The 19,189-nt window shown below is 42.7% G+C and overlaps 1 protein-coding gene across 3 annotated transcripts in view; it reads right to left on the reverse strand.

Moving 5' to 3' along the window:
* The window catches only part of MTMR10 (myotubularin related protein 10), a 35,879-nt gene that overhangs the window by 8,459 nt on the left and 8,231 nt on the right, over window positions 1–19,189 (reverse strand). For all 3 annotated transcript variants that reach the window (XM_050309306.1, XM_050309305.1, XM_050309307.1), the window contains 7 exons: window positions 13,441–13,577; window positions 12,270–12,342; window positions 11,132–11,274; window positions 3,369–3,459; window positions 815–986; window positions 357–444; window positions 100–188 (listed from right to left, as the gene is read on the reverse strand). In XM_050309306.1, coding sequence (XP_050165263.1) covers window positions 100–188; window positions 357–444; window positions 815–986; window positions 3,369–3,459; window positions 11,132–11,274; window positions 12,270–12,342; window positions 13,441–13,577 — 793 coding nt within the window. The remainder of the gene's footprint in view (window positions 1–99; window positions 189–356; window positions 445–814; window positions 987–3,368; window positions 3,460–11,131; window positions 11,275–12,269; window positions 12,343–13,440; window positions 13,578–19,189) is intronic.

Consider the following 19,189-nt stretch of genomic DNA (forward strand, 5'->3'; position numbering starts at 1 on the left):
AAGCAAATACCCTCTCCATGACCCATCCCTGCTGTGTGTCAGTCACCACTGGTGTTCTCCTGAGCCTCTGATGAAGGAATAACTCAGCTCATCACTTACCTTTGATCAATCCTTCGTTGCTGCAGTACATCTTTAATGTTGGCCATTCTCACAAGGGCGCTCCCGTTAGGGTGGTTCCAGGACCACAACTGATATGGGGAAAGAAACAGAAGAAACGACAAAATAGTGCAGGTTAGTGTTATTCTGTAGAAATATTTTGTTAATGCTACACAGAACTCTGTTCAGTGGCAAACACAACTTTAAGACCAATATTGTACAATGATCAAGATCAGTAACAGAATAAAGACAACACTTACTGGCATTCGCCTCCCAATAAAAGAGTAGGAGTATAGCTTAAGGTCTTGATCTGCTAAGGAAGATGGAACCACAAAATATTCTGGAAGGCTTGGGAAAAAAAATACAATACAGAAAGGTTACTTTTCCCAGTGTTTTTTCCCAGCTTTTCTCTTGTTGCAGGGCTGTGTTCCCAGCTCAGTCACCCTGCCCCACAGCCAGCCCCTACAGTGCTGTCCTTGTGAGGGACGGGCACGGCTCACACGGAGCTGTTCAGCAACGTGGATTTTCCACAGGGAAGGACAAGAGCACGAGAGCCACAGATGCCAAAAGATGACATTTCCTTTAATGAGAAGACTTGCAGGATATTTCAGCTGGGGGCCTCTCCAGAGAGCACGTCTGTGAGGTGCAGTGCGTGGGTGGCAGAGGAGACAGGACAGGGCAGTGCAATTCCCTTCCCTGGAGTCCCAGAGCAACTCACCAAGTAGAAATCATGTACCCTTCGTTGACTGAGCACACTCTCCACTCGGATGCACCTGTCCTTTTGATTTCTCTGTCCCAGTCAGAGTAGGTTTCAAACAAAGGTGTCTGCTGAGCGCTGGTGCTGCCGATGCCACTGCCACCACCTCCTGGGTCTATGCCATTCACCTTTGCTAGGAAGAAAAAAGTCATCAATGCACATCAAAAAAAAAAAAGAAAAAAAAAATTACCCCCTCACCTTCCTAAGTGCAAGACTGAGCCATTAGCATTGGGACTAATATCACCTATTCTTGCATTACAAGAAAGCAGTGATGTAATGACAGCTTGGTGACACATGAAGATGTAAATGCATTTTTTTCCCTGCAATTTCAATAGAAAACATAAAATATGCTGTGCTGCTTGATAGAAAGCAAGACGCATACTAACACTCAGGAACAAGTGTTATCTCCAGTCACACAATTTCTTTCTTCAATATGCCAAAATTCACATTTTAAAAACATGAAGCCTTTACAGACTACCCTTTAATAGGTACCTTCTGAAGAAAGAAAAATAAAACTTATATAATTTCACCAATTTAAATGACTGCTGTATTAACAGCAAATAAAATAAATGGAAGGCCAGGTCAAAATATGTTTTTATACATATGTATATATGTTTATATCCACAAAAAAAGATGGTCTACCATTTTGTGGCAAGGGACCAGGAGATTCTATAGTTTACTGCTAACACAGAAGGATCTCCTTTGCTGATCATTCTGTAGGTTCCAAGGAGGCAGTCAGCAATGTCAAAGGAAACTGCTTTTTGTTCCTTGGTTGGAATTTTACTTCCTTGGAAGTAAATTTTCAGAGGAAAGTGGAATAAACTGAGACAACTCTCTCAGTTCCCCCATGAAAGCGCTGATCTTTGGCTGTTCTAGCCTGGAGAGATGCAGGAGCCTGCCCAGCCAAAGCAGGAGCAGCGTCAGGGCTCTGCTGACATCTCCCTGACTGTGCAGTTTCTGTAGCTATCCATTTCATTCTTGCACTGATCCTCTGACTATTTATGTTTTTCTGAAGAAAACTGGACTAAAATCAGAAAGAAGTAGTTCTTCAAAGACAAAAGCAGAGAAATATGATAGTTAACAAAAAATGTCACAATTTTCCTGTTCAATAGCAGGATATATAATTATCCAGTATAGCCTGGGAAAAAAATGATGTACAGCAGAGCAATGCAGGCTTTTCATGTTCCACAGGGAGCACAAAGACAGGATCTCACCTCTTACTTTACTGGGAGTAGCAGGGATAGAGAGTCATAAAACAGCACTGGAATTGCAAGAGCAAGGCCAGAGATCTCTGCTACAAACCCCAGAGTTCACAATAACAACAACCCCCAAACCCAAAAGTATTCCCAGCTCTCTTCTGCAGCAGCTGCAGGACAGCAGAACAACCATCCTTTGCCATTCTGGTCTGCTGCTCCAGAGGAACGTTTTTACCCACCTTATGCAATTCTTCCACTAGGTATTTTTCCATACAGAAAATGGTATTTTAAGGACAGAGTAAAGGCAACTTTGTGACAGACTACCATTGTACTGCAATTTTATCTGCAAATCGGCTTCCTCCCTAGTCCTTTATAACACTACAGTACGTGGCCCTCGGTAACCGCCGGAGTTTCAGGGGGTAAGGAATCCTCTGTGTACTTGTGTGTGCAACATGACGACATGCACAGCTGCTCTGGTGCACGCACAGGGCGGGCACGGAGCCAGCTGCATGGAGAACATGCATTTCTGGGCAAATCTGGAGGCCTGCTCTCAGAATTCACAACAGTCATACTTGGTCACAGGCAGATCAGTGGTTTCTCGTGCCAGCTGCTGGGTGAATGTGTCAGTACCACAGAACTCCAGCAATGGCACTTTCCCTGAGGGAGGCTTGTCAGGCAGGGCTGAGGCTCTCAGCGTGTCTGGGCTGGGGAACACTCGCAGTGACCGCACAGCATCGCACTACAAATCAATTCCAAAGGATCTGGTTCAGGCTTACCTAACTGACAAGGTTCAGGTGGAGACTGGCCTTGAGCAGAGAGGGTGTGCTCCAGCTCAGCAGGGGTGGTGGAGGTTTTGAGTGGTAAGAACTGCCTAGTAAGCCTCTAGGAAAGAAGGTATGGAGTCCCAAGTTGCACAAATCCTCCTGCAATACCACCAGAAGAGAAACTTATTCCCAAAAGAAGGGCAGGTGAACAAGCCTGCCTGATGGGAGATTAACTGGCTACCTACAGCACTGATGCAGACATACAATAGGAAGATGGAAGTGTGGATTGAGAAATAGGAGTAGTCATGCTGACATCGTACTTTGGCTTTGTTTCAGACAGGACAGACATTTCTTTTGATTTCTGGTCGTTAATGTCTATCACAATGAATGACTTACAACCATTATAAGTAAGAAGTTGGGTGCAGAACAAGCTGATTTTGTTACCCCTGGAGAAAGCCTCAAATACTTTTTGCCACTGGTTCCAGACAGAAGTCTTACTAAAAACACATATTACGAAGTAGGAAAAAACCACAATCAAAGTATTTTCATACTTACCTAGATTATGATACATTTCCCCAACATACTCAAATGCAAAGAGAAGCTGAAGATCTGTTGGCTGAGAATAATGAGCTATTGCAAGGCACACCTAGGAGAGAAACATTTCTGTTATTTATAGACAAAAAAAATACTGCCCTTAAGTATGCAGAGCTGTTGAAAAGCTAAAAATCAGTCTTCTAGTATTTTATTTCCATATTTTATCTGAGTGAATGTATAGCTGCACATACTGATATCTGTGGCTGAATTTTTGGTAATAGGGGGCCATAGAAATAGTTTTGATTAAAAGCTGCTAGAAGCTTTTGCTGTTCTATGGAAAAGCCACTGACAGGCAGCTCCAGGATGGGCTCCCTACTGCTGTCCAACGGTACTGGCTGCTGTGATAACGTTTAAGAACACAGGAGGAGAAATCTGGGTCGCAGAAGAAATTGCAGCTTGGAGAGCAGAGGAGAACATGAGATAGCAATGCAGACTCCAAGGTCAGTGTGGCAGGAGGAGGGAGGAAGAGGCCCAGGGAGACCTCCCTGTCCCCCTGCAGCAGGGGACAGACTGAAAGCTGAGACCCCTGCCACCTGAAGGAAGATTACTGGGGTGAGGAGAACCTCCCTGCAGCTCCTGGAGGAGCCTACACTGGAGCAGGGGCTGCAGGAGGAAGACACTGCAGTCATACCATGACCATCTACCAGGAGTGACCAGCTGAGGGATGGACTGAGTCTTTGCAAGAAGGGTCAGACTGCAACAGGCAGCCCTAAACGTGACCCTCTGCATCCAGAGAGCCAAGCAAGGACGTGGAGTGTTGTGCCTGCCCAGCTGAACAGAGAAACAAGGAGGAGAACAGAAAGAGCAGAGCACAACACACAGGCAGTGAGCACAGCACAGCAAAATCTCATCTGTAACTGGGCTTTTGAGTGTGTTTTTAAAAATAAAGAGTACTTATCAATACAGCCTAAGAACCTACAGATGGCCGTGCTTCCCCAGGTCCAGCTGAGCACTCTGCTCGTGACAGCAGCCACCAATCCACGCTTAGGCAAGGGGGGGAGACACACAAAGCACTGAAGGGAATTTTACCAGCATCATTTTCAGCAGTTCAGCCACTTCCTGAACTAAAATTTGGTATCAGTATTTAACAGCATTTGATAGATATTTCTTGCACAAAGTTGTTGGCTGGACCAGGAGGATTTTGATGTGACATCCCTTTACAAAAGTCCCTTGGTTCTTCCCCCAAGACTCCTGAGATTAACGTTGAGTGCAGCAAATGGTTTAGAATTAGAGACTAGACTTAAAATAGAGTCAAACCTCTCTAGTTTCTCTCTCTTTAAATGTAGATAGTCACTAATAGATACAAAAGATTTGACTAAAAGCTTAATATCTAGGAGAATGACACTCAGGAATTTTAAAAAATCAAGTAGAGACTGGCACAGTTATTCTCCAAATTGCAGGACTTGAAGGGGTCTTGAGCTTTGCCCTCTTCCCTCAATATCTGCTGCTCCATTTTACTACAATGAACCTGCCTTATCTCTAAAGAAAATACTTGATGAAAAGAAGGCTATAAAGCACAGAACTCTGTTCTACATGTTCAGATACAGATATTGCATGGGATAGTTTTTAATCAGGGACAAAGTACAAGCCCACATTATTATCACCTAAAATTTTTCCTATTTTCTTCCCTCCCTTCAACTTCTCATGACTTTACATATTTGGGAACACAATTACACATTTATTCATGGTGTAGCAGTTTAGGATACTATGTTTGAAACATATTCTGTGCATCCAAGAAACTGCTTTCTGTTAATGAAGAAAGTTTTCTTGGTGTGATTGCCATAAAAGAAAGATTTGCACAACAGAACTCAAGAAATGACAGCATTGGGGCAGAGGGGAAAAGCCTGAGAGCTCAGTTCTGATGAGTTCTGCATGGAGAACTTGTACTGGCTTGTATGCAATATATATATGGCATTATGGAACCTTTGCTGTGTTTCTATATACTTTGGCTTTTGATGTGGACATTCCTCGTTATTTATAAAACCAGAAATGACAATAGACTAACTTGAGCTGAAAATCATCTTTCACAAACGCTCCCTAACAAAAAAATTCCTCTCAAGCCTTAGAACAACAGTTTCTTTAACTGTTCTCCCCACACTTTCAGCTCTACAAGGAAACTGCAAAAGCAAACAGAGGACAGAACATTCTGAGGGTGACAACCCCCCCGAGCACCCAAACAGCACAAGTGTCCTGGGAAACAGCAGGACCTGTCAAATGAACATTTACAAGCTTATTTCCAGGACCTGGTAACATTTTTAATGACTATCATGAAATAACTGGAAGCCATGCACATGTTATTAAATCTTGTGATGTCAGGGTAAAAGCCAAAGCTGAAGAAGCCAACTATTCAACAATATCTGGCCACTTCTAACAGATTACTTTTGGTCACCACTCAAAATGAAACAAAATGGAGATCTCTGTACATACACATTTTTACTTCCATTTTTCTGTGTAGCTTTTCACTACTAACTGATTCTAGCACAGCTACTGCTCATGTATGGAGTGAAAGCTGAAAGCCTTTTACCATACTGATCCACTCTCAAGGCTTCAGGATGAACTGCAAGACATGAAAAAAATTCTACTGTGCTGCCAAATAACACAATAGAAATACAGTAAAATCTATTTTTGAAAGCAGCAGCTGAAATCTCAGTCATTTACTTGCTACATTTGAAAAAGATGGGAGGGGGGTGTGCTGTGTTAAGAGGGATAAAATGGCAGGAGGGGGGATGGAACCACTCAGATCTGGTTCCCCAAAAACATGACACCATAGCTGTGCTCGTAAACAAAGCAGCAGCTGAAAAATCCCTCCAGGGGTTCCAGAGAATAGAAAAAACACACCAGGTATTGCATGGATGGAACAGTTAAAGACCTCTATTTCTTTTCTTTAAAAGAGTGATATATTTATCCTGCTACTATCTTTATTTTTACATTTTAGAAATATTCTGCTCATATATATATATTAAACAAGCATTAAAGACATATTAATTTTCCATTTATTCCTCACTAAATCCCTATAGTAGTTTTATAGTCCTAAAGATTCCAAAGACAAGCACATTCCACAGATCTCAGCAGATTATTGCCCTGAGTGGAAAGCTCTTACATTGGAAGACAAACATGTTTTACAGGAAGCCTTCTCATATCGAATTGAAAAATGTTTGGTATCCTTGCCAATTTACAATTGTGTAAAGCTCTAGATATTCAGACAAATAACAAGAGAATGGGCTGCTTGTTGGAAAGTTCATGCATTAAAAGCAGTAAACACAATGGCAGCAGTTATTTCATAGTACAAAGGCCACTTCCCTATGTCAGTGTCCCCTGTTCAACCCTTATCTGAGAAAAATAAATGATAACTTTCAGGGCACACCCTCCACTTCAACAGGAATTTTACCAAGGACAAGAGCTCCAAGGTATTTCCAGTGCTCCTGCAGAAGAGTTTTGACCAGTCCTGTTCCAGATGTGCTCAGGGAGCACAGCCCTGCTTCCTCAAGCCAGGCTAGCTCTCCTGAGCTCCCTGGAAGGAGGATGCTTTCCTTTGCTCCTGCAGCTCCTGTTCCAAGCAGACACCTGCAGCAGAAAGTCATGCAAGCAGGGCCAGATCAAGTCCCACAAACAGAATTTGTTAATCCTCCTAAGCTGGAAGTCTTCTCAGGAAAATAAGTATTCAGGCAATAAATCTTCCAGGCCTAGCCCTCACACAGGTTCTCACAGCTGCAAAACTATGAACTGTCTAACTGAGAACTGCTTTTCCCCTTCTGTAAGAATCCCAACACCAGCTGTACAGAATACTTGATTTGGTTTGAGGATAAGGAGTCTGCACAAGAGGAAACACTACAAAGCTTTCAAAAGCTCAGGTAAATTTTTATGTATCAGGATCCTCGTTTGTACAAGAATGCGTTTGGATTCTAAGTACAGGTTTCCTAAGCATTAAGAGAATTATTAAAATACCTCTGTTTTTTAAAATACCTTTTACCTTTGTCCAGAGAAGCTGTGGATGCCCCAGTCCTGGCAGTGTTCAAAGCCAGGCTGGACAGGGCTTGCAGCAACCTGGGCTAGTGGAAGGTGTCCCTGCCCATGGCAGAGGGCTTGGAAGTAGATGAGCTTTAAGGTCCCTTCCAACCAAAACCATTCTGTGACTCACTTCTGAAATAAGTTTTCTTCACACTCTCCAACCCACTCCAAGACAGTATCTTCCCATGCATTCCCTGTGCCTTGAGACATTACCAATTTTGTGATCTGTATAAACAATTAGAGCAAGGTAATAGAGTTGGGGAACACATTAGAAAGGGTCAGGACCATTTGTCCAAAACTATTAAGAGTTTCACATTATTGTTCATAACAATTAGGGAAAAAAAGTTCCCCTCCATCCCAAGTGTTGTGACGTAGGAGAAGGCTGGTTTTGATTGCACAGGAAACAAGATTTGAGATAACTTTCCTTCTCTTTTGATTGAGCATGTGATTCTGAGACTGCTCTCATTTTCATTCAAAAAGGCTTCCTGAAGGAAAAGAACTGAGGGAGTTCCAAAAGAGAAAGGGACTCAGAAAATGGAGATACATTTATGGAGATAGAGGGTGTGTGCCACTCTGGTGCACTGCCAAGATCCATAGGGACGGTGAGCAACACTATCCATCATCTCACAGCCATAACATCTAATGCCTCACCTTTTCAGATTTATTTTCCCAGTCTAATGTCAAGTACTGTAGTGCCTAAAAAATGGCAGAACTTTTCAGTTTGACTGTTTGTTGTCATTTTTTGAACAAAATAATTCCTTTCCTTTAAGGAATGTGAAATGCTTCTTTTTTTGCACTGCCTAACTTAAGACTTCCCTAGCTTGCTTACCCTTACTTCCCCATCCTCCACTTCCTCCCACACCCATCTGGCTTTCCTTCCTTTGGAGACTCTATAGCTTTATTTTAGAGACAAAACAGAATTAAACTGCTAAACAGTGATGAGTGAAAATTTCCATTCCCTCTGTTTTTCCTTAACTCTTGTCTCCCAAACATCCACTAATAAAAATGAGGAAGAAAATATTTACCTGACTGATTAATGCTGAGATCCTCACAGAGAGACTTGGAATAATCTCTATTCTAGTAAGGCAGCTTAATTAGTTATTCTCCCTTATGCCCTGTTCAGCAAATAGAGGCATTTCCTTAGGAACAGATTACACTCTCTTTGCCAATACCAATTTATGTCACTGAATGCTGCTGAGTATTTCCAGCACATGCACAGAACTGTGCAAATTACTTAACTGTATAAAGTTAGTATCTGTCCTCTTTGTAACTATTCCATACATTTAAAGCTCATTTTAAACAGTAATTACCGTGTGTATTGTTCTTACATAACTACTGCTCTAAAAGAACATTTCCTATCACCTGGCAACAAGTTAGAGACATTTATACTCCTGTAACTTGAAGTGTGTATTTTAGCAGCTAGATACTTCATTTTGACCCACCAGTGCTTTATTTTTAGGATGCTACTCCTCTGTAGCAACCTTCATTACAAGCTGATCTAATCTTGGTGCCTGAGGTGAGAAAGCTGGACCAGGTGGTGGTGCCCACAGCCCCTGCCATCCACAGTCATTCTCTGCTACAACATTGTGCCCCTCAGAGGACAGTGCACAGCCAGCCCACGAGCAGGATTCCCCTCACATCAGAACTCAGTTACACCTTAACTCTTGGTCTTCCCTACACAAGTTATGCACACACAGTTATTTCCAAGCAGACAGCTCCCAGTGTTTTCAGGCACAAGGAGAAGGATGTAAATATGGATATAAGAGGCCCTTCAGAACTTTAAGGAGGCCTGGCCGCCATCCTTTGTTTTTAAACATCAGGGCAACTTTGCTAATAGGTACTCCCTGAAGGGCAGAAACAGAAACCAGATAAAATCTTTCCAGAGTGTGGTGCCAGCATGCCACCTAAATGTCAGAAAGAGCAAGACACCTCCATTCAGTATGCTGTGTAAGACCATTCTAGATGTGCTCACCAGCACCCCAAAATAATATAAGCTAAATCCTGATACAGGAAAACTGATCTAAGGACCTCCTGGTTTTAGACATTTATATTTTAAAGCTAACAGATTATGTTATTAACAGAACCTTTTCGCCTTCAGTATAATTGCACTCCTGTGACACACCCACGCAAAGTTGCAGTGACCTACTTGCTGCATTAAAACTGCAACAGTAGCCACACAGCTGACTTTGGACTCCTCTAGTGAGCATGTTCTGATACTTGAAAATGGCAGGTGTAACACTTCTGGTCACCACCAGCACAGTGTTTGTAACCACACAGACTCAGATCCTTGTGGATCTCCAGAACTAGCTGTTTTTCCTAGGAACCACCTAAGAACATGTAAATGCCTGTAAATGCCTAAAATAAGTGCCCTCCTAAAAAGGTTTCCCTGTTTGCTCTTGCAGAAGTAAATGCAGCCTGAAAAGTGTTAGTGAGATACTGAGTTTATTCTCCCTTCCTCCCTTGTCCAGGCTAATCACCCCCTCAGCCGGAACAGCCAATTAGACACAGTTGCTGTCCAGATACAGCAGGCGAGGGCTGCTCCAGGGAGGAGTGTTCTGGGAAGCTGTCACAGGGCAACTGACTGCTGGAAGATTGCCAGGTGTGAAAGGTTACAAAGAGCCAAGGCAGCAGCAGGGAGGGAGCTGCACAACTGGCAAGGCCAGAACAGTGTCTCCAGGATCCACCTCCTGCCCTGGTCTCAGGGAGGGCAGCAGGGAAAGGCCAGCTCAGCAGTTACTGCGCTGGGAACTGCAAACAGACACGCCTGGGCAGATGGTTCTTAGGACTTACAGGGCTAAACTCAAACCTCATCCTACTGAGAAGGGGGATTCTTAAGCTCTGAGAGCAAACGGGGTCATTCCTTAGGAAAGGCCAGCTGTGCTAAGGAGGCCAGAGGAGCTGGAGCAGCCCAGGGACACCGGAGAGCCAGGACTGCTCTGCAGGCTGGGCTGCTCTGCAGGCTGGGCACCTCTGCCAGCACAGCTCACCAGGACTGCTCTGCAGGCTGGGCACCTCTGCCAGCACAGCTCACCAGGGCTGCCCTGCAGGCTGGGCACCTCTGCCAGCACAGCTCTCCTGGGCTGGCACAGCCCCAACAACCTCGCCCCACTCCGGGAGACTCGCGACAACAGGGGGAACTGGGCAAGGAATGACATTTCTAGGAGGGGACAGGCCCAGGTAACTCCTCTTGTCAAGAGGCACACCATTCTTCTCTGAGAAAATGTTGAGCAAAAGCACAGTTTTATGCAGATTAGACAAGAACTTGCTGTGTAAAACCATTAAGGAGGATGTCCCTAAGGCAGTACACTTACCCTAGCGGGAAACGAGGCTTGCAACTTTCAGAAAACGTATCAAAGTTTCAAACATTTTCCATAAAAAGGACAAACATCTGTTGTACAGCTGCAGTGCAGTATTTGGATTCCAGTCTTTAAAAAGGCTTATTTAATAAATTAGCATTTTTTTAAAGTACAATAGATAAGAGAAGATACACAGGATTATCTACTATGATAAGAAACAGTTAATACATCACATTAAATTTTTTCCCTGAAAATTCTGACTCTAGATACCTAGATATTCTCCTGTAATAGAATGTGATTAATTTGCAATTCTTACCCCCTAACTTGTCTATCAAAACGTAATACAAAATGTTCTTATCTGCACAACTGTTGCTACGTGTAATGACTACAAGGCAGGACATAAGAAGAAGACAATAATACCTTTTTTGCACTTTCGGGTCCTGCCTCATCAAAACGGAATCTGACAATCCGGAAGTCTTTGCAATAAATTATTAATTCAGTTGGATTAAATTTAAGTTTTTGGTTGGGACCCAGGACCTTCTGCTTCCTCTTGGTGTCATTCACTGCAAAGAAGAGACAACATTATTGGCCTGTGTTCTGTAAGTATTCACAAGGCTGGCTCAAACAGACACAGTCATGTTGCTACCAGTTTATTTAATAGAATATTTCAATTGAGGTAGAAAATCTGATAATTTCTGTTAGTAAAAGCTTGTGCTTCACTAAATTTAGGGTAAACATCATGTTTTTTAAAAGGGGCAACACATCTGGGCCAGTGCAAGACAATATAACAGGTCAATAGCACCTCTTCAGTTTAAAAAAACCTTTTCTTCATAATGTTCTTCCTCAGATCCACATTAATCTTATTTTTCACAGTGATCACAACAAACTTTGAGCACTGAAAACTTTTAACTGATGATTTAAACTCCCTGAAGTCAGAAACCCAAGTATTTAACAGCTCATGCCATAAAGAAGATTTGAAGAATTACCACTTTTATGAAATTAAAGAGGAAAAACACTCCTCTTAAGAAATGGCTTAGCCTCAAGAATCCAACAAATCAGAAACTGGTTCTTCATAATAAGTATTTTAATTCTTTAGATTAAGATGTCTACTGCCATTTGCAGATTTTTTAGGACCATTAGCTACTAACTTGCTAAGAATTGGACAAGATTGAAAACCACAGCATTTCTGTTGTCAGATATCCCAGCTATGTGTAAATTGTATAAGTGATGTGCTTTTTGCCATTTAGTGTGTTTCAGTGGCAGATTCAGATGCTTGAATATAAATAAGTTCCTAACAACATTTTGTACTTCTACAATAGGTGTCTATCCTAGAACACCCACTGATTCAGTACTGCAGTTAAATTCAAAACCAGTGTAAAGATCCAACTAAATAAGTCTCCTGCATGGCACCTCAGGATTTATTCAGGGTTACTTTTAAGGGTTTTATCCTAACTTTAAATAAACCAAATTCCTCGAATCAGGGAAAGTGAATAACATAAAATCTTAAGTGCCAACAATTCTGCCCAGCTGTCATTCCACGCCCCTGCTCTTGCCGTACCTGTGACAATCTGCTCGATGCACGTGAGCGGCACGTCGTGTTCTCCCAGGAGGAGGTTTTTAAAATGGAACTTCTGAAACACAGGAACTCACAGCCATTAATTGCAGTTCTGCATTTGCAACCAGACATACACAGCACAGCTTTGAAGAAACTAGGATAAAAATCAGGCATGCCTGGGCTTTTCTGACGTGTACCAAACCACCCTTGCCTGTTCACGGGCAATTAGAGGTTGTGGAAGCCTTCTTGTGCTGGTGAACTGCACACCCAACATTTCAGAAACCCCAGCAGAGTGTGCAAATTAACCTCAATATTTGCACTGAATTTACTGAATTAGCCTCAAAAATTACTGGTAGAAATTCAATACAATCTGAAGTGTAAAATATTTATGGAATATAAGGAATCTCCAATTATTACTGTAACCATAGAAAGAAAAAATATTAAGTCTCCTTTAAGGAGCAAGTTTTGACAACTACTTCATGTCAAAAATTAACCCTTTTGAAGTAGCTTTAGTCAGACTTACTAACCATCAATGAATGAGCATCTATCTACTTTCAGAGCTTTACACAATGCCTAGTTTTTTTAAAACCCCAAGTGAAAGTGCAAACTCCGCTGAAAATACTATACAGCTCATTACTTGGATTTCCTGACAGTGCAGTGTGCTGTGCTGTTCAAAAACGGATCAGGGTTGTGAATGTCACATGTTCTGCTTTGGCAAAGACAAAAGAATTTCTCTCTCCCCTTTTCTTGTTGCTTCATGTACAACAAAAACTCACGTCATGGTTCCTCTGCCCTCAGTCAGCAACGCCAATAAAACTCAGCCACACGAAAGGCTTTGCTGATCTGGCACCGGTCTGTTCAAAGGAACACTGGCAATTATCTCCTTCAGGGAGGAACACGTTTGTTTACAGCCCCTGCTCTGCCTTTGGTCAAAGCACTCCCCAAGGCAGCTGCGCTCCCAGAGGTGAGAAGAGCTGGGTGTGCCTCTGTGCGAACCTGCTCTGTTCTCATCCTCTGAGAGAAGGGATGGAACAGCAGCACACTCCCAACAGGACACTGGAAGCTCATCCTTCAGCCTGCTCTGTTTTAGGGGGCATCCTGTGGATATCAGATATGAGCCATCCTCTGTTCCCCCTGACACTGCCCTGGTGCAGCAGCGTGAGCAGCGACAAACCTGCAGTGGCATCGGGTCATCCGTAAGGAAGGAAATCTTGAAGTTGGTGCAAACCAGCTTGCCCCACAGGTCATACTGGCTCGTGTCTGTTGCAATGCACTTCCTTACAAAATTCACTTCATTTACCACAATTTCACCTGAAAAAGAAAAAGGGGAGGGCAAAACAGAAGCCTTTATACATCTTGTAGGTACAACAGTTCTTAAGTCTGTAGTACCAAGAAACCCCTAACTCTTTACCTCTTGCAAGTTATACACCTCTTCTGAGTAAATCTGGAATTTAACTAACACCAGTCCAGGGAAAAAAAGAAAACTACCATTCTAAAATGGGCAATATTATGCAGTAGTTAAAAGGAAAAAAACAAACAAAAAACCCCCAAAAAACCCCAACCAATCATAAAAAACAAAACAAAACAACAACAAAAAACCACAGCCAAACCAAACAAAACCACACACCACTTTCCTTATATCCAAGATCAAAATCTGCAATTCTTCACTATTAAAAATTCATTGGTTTGAACAACACTGTCCTTTAAACAAAAGCATACATTCCTGAACTTCAGCTACTATTTATTTCTAAAACTGAAATTAGCTGGATATTGTTATGTACTTCAGAGTTTTATGAACTTCATGAATTCAGAATTACCAGGCCACATCTAGTTTTGTATTTATAAACAGATTTTCAGGTGATTACAAAAAGAAAAACCAGAACACAAACCCATTTCAAAGTTTCTACTGTGACTGTCTACTGAAGGAGACCAATCATTTTCCTTTACAAAAAAGAGATCTAAATGAAGAAAAAAATCAGTTATGCTAATTGGTCTGGCATAAGTCATAAAATAAAAGAGCACACAGGCATTTGACACTGATGACCACTTGAAAAGCAAAAGTAAATCACTACATATAATGTTACTTTTTAGTTCTGCAACAGAGGTTTCTGGAAGCAAAACAGCAATTCTTACTTCAGGAATTTAACGTGGTAATCCATTTTACTCCTGTGTAGGACTTTTTCTTCTGTCATCAGATGAACCACCTCCAGCTGCTGCTGTCTACCATAAATAGTGTGGGAGTGGAAGTGTGTTCCAGAAGTGTAATTTCATACTGGCTGTAGGTTTCTGGTTAAAAAAGACTAAGGACTAAAGATTGCTAAAGCCTAATTTGCTCATAATAGGTTGGGCATGTTTAGTCCCAGTTGCCTGAAGTGCAGTCTCAGAGTGTCCTGTGTTTTGCATGAAAACTGGCAGTTCTTTGGGTGGCTGGAATGGCAGGAATCAGTTATTTGTGTCCAGTGAGAGTGAACACAGCTCGGAATAAGCTTCCCACCTGTGTCCTGAGCTAGAGAAAGCATTTTCCTCAGATAGTTCTCACTGCAGCCAAGTGACCAAGTTCAAAGGACTGTCTTTAGCATCCCCAGACACCTGAGCAGAAGTGGACCTTTTGCCAGTTCCTGCACATGCTCCTCACCCCGAGCTCTTTAACTCCACTGTCCTACTGGCTCTCACCCCTAATCCGATGAGGGATCAGCGTGGAAGTCACTAAGAGCAGCAGCAGAATCCCTGCTTTTAGTTCAGTTGTGATAGACAGCTACAAAAATCTCCTGGACTAAGTCTGTAGCCCTGAGCTGTCAGCATTAAGCTTGAAGATGTCAGGAGACAAGTCCCATTGACTTGTGGTTATGATGCCAGAAGTGGCAGGAGTAGTGAAAATGCTCTATAAACAGATATGCTGGAGCTTTAAAGCCTTTTCTCAAACACTGCTAAACTGTGCTTAAATAAGCTTTTGAATTTGAAAACAAAAAATCTGATTCTGTCAGCTTCAGCACAAATAGTTACAGTTCAGCCAAGTCCACAGCAACTGAAAACAATGTCTTATAACGGGGTACATGAGAATGACAAGCCCTACTTCTGCTAAACACTGCAATGAAAACCTTTCAATGCTTCTGGCAGTGTCTGGCCTGCAGCTTCTTAATGCCCAGCATTTCATTTCTTTTAGTAAGCCATTTACTTAAGAACTGCAAAAGCCCAAACCATATATTGAAGGAATTTCTCCTCGCAGTTGGTGTTAAGTCTTCAACTATTCAATGTCAAGTTCTCAGTCGTGTCTATGAAGCTTCTCCTCTCCACAAACTGAGTGCTGCATAGTTTTTATTCTGCCCTCTCAGTACTGCCAGTGTATCACTGCATTTCTAATCCAAAAATACGGAGAGTTAAATACGCCATGAAATGAAGTGCAACTGCCATGGGGTTTTTTTGGTGTAACATTCTCTTATCTGTTATCAAGTGTAATATTGTTTAGTATCACACTCCTGCTAAAAGCACAAATTACTATTACCAAACTATTCCAGTACTTCGTGGCTTTGATGCTACAACATACAAACATCTCCAGTTTGAATGTGCTACAGTTTAAACCTTGCCTCATCACTCTCTCACCAAGGCCAGCCCTTTTCACTTCCCTCCTCCATTCCTCCGAGTTGTGTGGCTGCACTGCCACATGTTAATACTAATCCTATTCCAGTGCACCTTCAGTTACTCTCATTTCAGCCAACACAAACACAGTCTGGATCTTCTGGCCTCGCTTCTCCCTTGCTCTCAAGCTGACACAGAGCTGTGGGTTTTGAACCTGAGGGTTATGGTATGGTAGGACAGGGAACGCACGCACACGGCTTCAACAGAGGGGCTGACACACTGACCATGAAACAGGAGAAAGTTTGCCATGCAAATTTAAGAGCTGCACTTTCCAAACACCTCTAGAAACTGACTTTTTAAAATGTAGCTTTGGAATTTTATATTGACCTGTCTTTTATCGCCTATTTGGACGTCTCTAATGAGCAATATAAAAAGATGTAAATTAAGTCAAGTTTAGGAAAGCAGATAAACAACATAAGTAGTAAGTGTAGGACTTGCACAATGAAGCCTTCTTGTATTTGCAGTTGAGTAGGTGATTTTTCTACACAAGTGTCAACAACAGAGCTATTCAGAGATATTGCACTGCACATTTCTACAATGTAGCTGCTGCTTTTTTTCCAGTAAACAGTCACAAGCTGTTCCAGACATGGAACAGCAGTCAACACTTCCATGTGACTCCAAGAGTCAAAGAATGATCTCAGGAGACAAGAGCAGTTTGTTTAAACTCTGACAGGAAACCAGAAGAAAAATTACAGGTTGCCACCCTTACACATAAAGCCTAATCATGTTTAATAAAAATATTTCTACACTGAATACATGAATCACAAAAATAACACAAGAGACCGAAGGATCTGTCTAGCAAGTACACCCTCCACTAATGCACAGCATCTAAACTGCTCAGAGAAATTCTGCTGAATCTCCCAAAAGCACCTGCAATCTGACTGGTTCATATTCTGGATGTTAAGAGAATTTGTGGTATGTATCTAATCCACCATAATGCACTGCAATCAAAATAAAAATCAGGCAGCAGAGCATGGGAACACCTGGAACTGGAGCCAAGAGGGGCAGGACTGAAGGTGCTGAGTGCAGAGACCAGCAGGAGTGATCCACGGCTGGGGAGTGATCCACGGCTGGGGAGTGATCCACGGCTGGGGAGTGATCCACGGGTGTCACGGCAGGGAGTGATCCACGGGTGTCACGGCGGGGAGTGATCCACGGGTGTCACAGCCAGGAGTGATTCACAGCCAGGAGTGATTCACGGCTGGGGAGTGATCCACGGGTGTCACAGCAGGGAGTGATCCACGGGTGTCACAGCAGGGAGTGATCCATGGGTGTCACAGCAGGGAGTGATCCACGGGTGTCATGGCAGCGAGTGATCCACGGGTGTCACAGCCAGGAGTGACCCACGGGTGTCACGGCCACGAGTGATCCACGGGTGTCACAGCCAGGAGTGATCCACGGGTGTCACAGCAGCGAGTGATCCACGGGCGTCACAGCCGGGAGTGATCCATGGGTGTCACAGCAGCGAGTGATCCACGGGTGTCACAGCAGGAGTGATCCACGGGTGTCACGGCGGGGAGCGATTCACAGGTGTCACGGTGGGGAGCAGCAGCCCCCTGTTCTCCCCAGCCTGAGGTCACACTGAGCCTGGGCCAGGCTTTACTGCAATTTGTTTCCTCAGAATTTGAAACCACAACCCCTAATCCCTCACATCCTAAAATAAAGGATGTTCTGCACCATTTTCCCCACAATGTTTTCGTAACTTTTGGTGCCATGCCTCACAGGATCGAGTTTATTTTTTTGTTTATCTTATGAAGGTAGCAATTTGTAACTTGTATGAGGAACTCTGGATCTAATACCTGCATAAATACAGATCACACAAAATATCTAAAAAATTTTCTTAGTTTTTTTGTGTATTTTGTTATCAGTCATGGGGCAATCAGACAACAAGAAAATCTGATACATCTGAGAAACTAAGCTAGAATTAGCACTGCTTTAGAACTCGTATATCAAAAATTTCCTTTTTTCTCTAGAGGCAACAGGGCAACAGTCTGGATTCTTTACAGCAGATGCATAAATAATCCTCTTTCACCTATATGGCCAGTTCCAGTGTTTGCTGCTTTAAGATTCTGTATTATCTTAGCTTCAAGTTCAAGAAACATGCCAACAAAGGAAGAACCTCAAGCAATTTCTAGGTTTTCAGTTGCCAGACTCTTCCATCCAAAAGAGTTTCTAGCACAGTTGTGCTGCCTGTGGATCCAGGAGGAAGGCAGCAGAACAGCGGATCTCACACCTCAGTGTCCAGGGAAGGAGGCTGACTGAGGAGCACCAAGGACCCCAGCCCTCCCAGTGCCCCAGGTGACACCAGCTGAGCAGTGCTGGGCAAGCCCCAGTCCTGACTGAAGGACCCCAACCCTCCCAGTGCCCCAGGTGACACCAGCTGAGCAGTGCTGGGCAAGCCCCAGTCCTGACTGCATCCAGCAGTGCTGCACAAGGAGAGGCAACATTTCTGCTGTATTTTAGAGAGACACACACCCCCATCCAGCTCGATCTGCAGACACAGAGCATGGCACACATGCATACATCCACATCTGAAAATACTAACACACAATATTTTCATCACATCAAGAACCTGATACTTGCTAGAGGCAACGAATGGCTGAAATCACGCTCCATAAATTAATAATGCAAGTGCTACACGCTCAGTAAGTTTGCAGGTACCCTACATGTTGCTAAGGGAACTTCTCCAATGCTGTACTAGAAGCACAAGAAGAGATTTATCAGCATATACTTTCTTTAATGAACACTGAAGCTCTGGGGGTATGTTTGGTTTTATGTTCAAGGTCTAATAGACATAAGGACAATAAAGGTTATTAAGTAATTTCTGCAGTTATATAATTTCTACTTAAATTAATAAAACTCTAGCACCTAGTGGATACACTTAGGAAACAACCCCCCTGTTTCTCATTTATAATGCTGATAGTGATTTTACCCAATTAAGACAACAGAAAAATAGCTTGTTTACGTGAAAGACAGTCTTACAAGCTCACAATAGAAAAGCTCAAGTTAATTCAAGTAGCCATTTAACCATTAAGAATGGACAACAGTGAGTTCACTTGTAGAATGTTTGGCAAATAATTAACTTCTGGAAATTCCCGAGTAAGAATTTCCAATAAAAACTTCATTAATAAGTAACTGAAATCTAGAACATTTTTACCCATTTAGCTGCTCTCCTGTAGAGAGAATACCAAAACTGTATGAGTTTATTAGTATGCGACAAGCATTGAGATGTAAATGTCTCTAATCCACTTCTAAATGAATCTTCTGTTGAGTGTGCTCAGCCACTT

Source organism: Myiozetetes cayanensis, unplaced genomic scaffold (assembly GCF_022539395.1).
Source record: "Myiozetetes cayanensis isolate MyiCay16 unplaced genomic scaffold, myiCay2020 scf14, whole genome shotgun sequence".
NCBI classification, from domain to species: domain Eukaryota; kingdom Metazoa; phylum Chordata; class Aves; order Passeriformes; family Tyrannidae; genus Myiozetetes; species Myiozetetes cayanensis.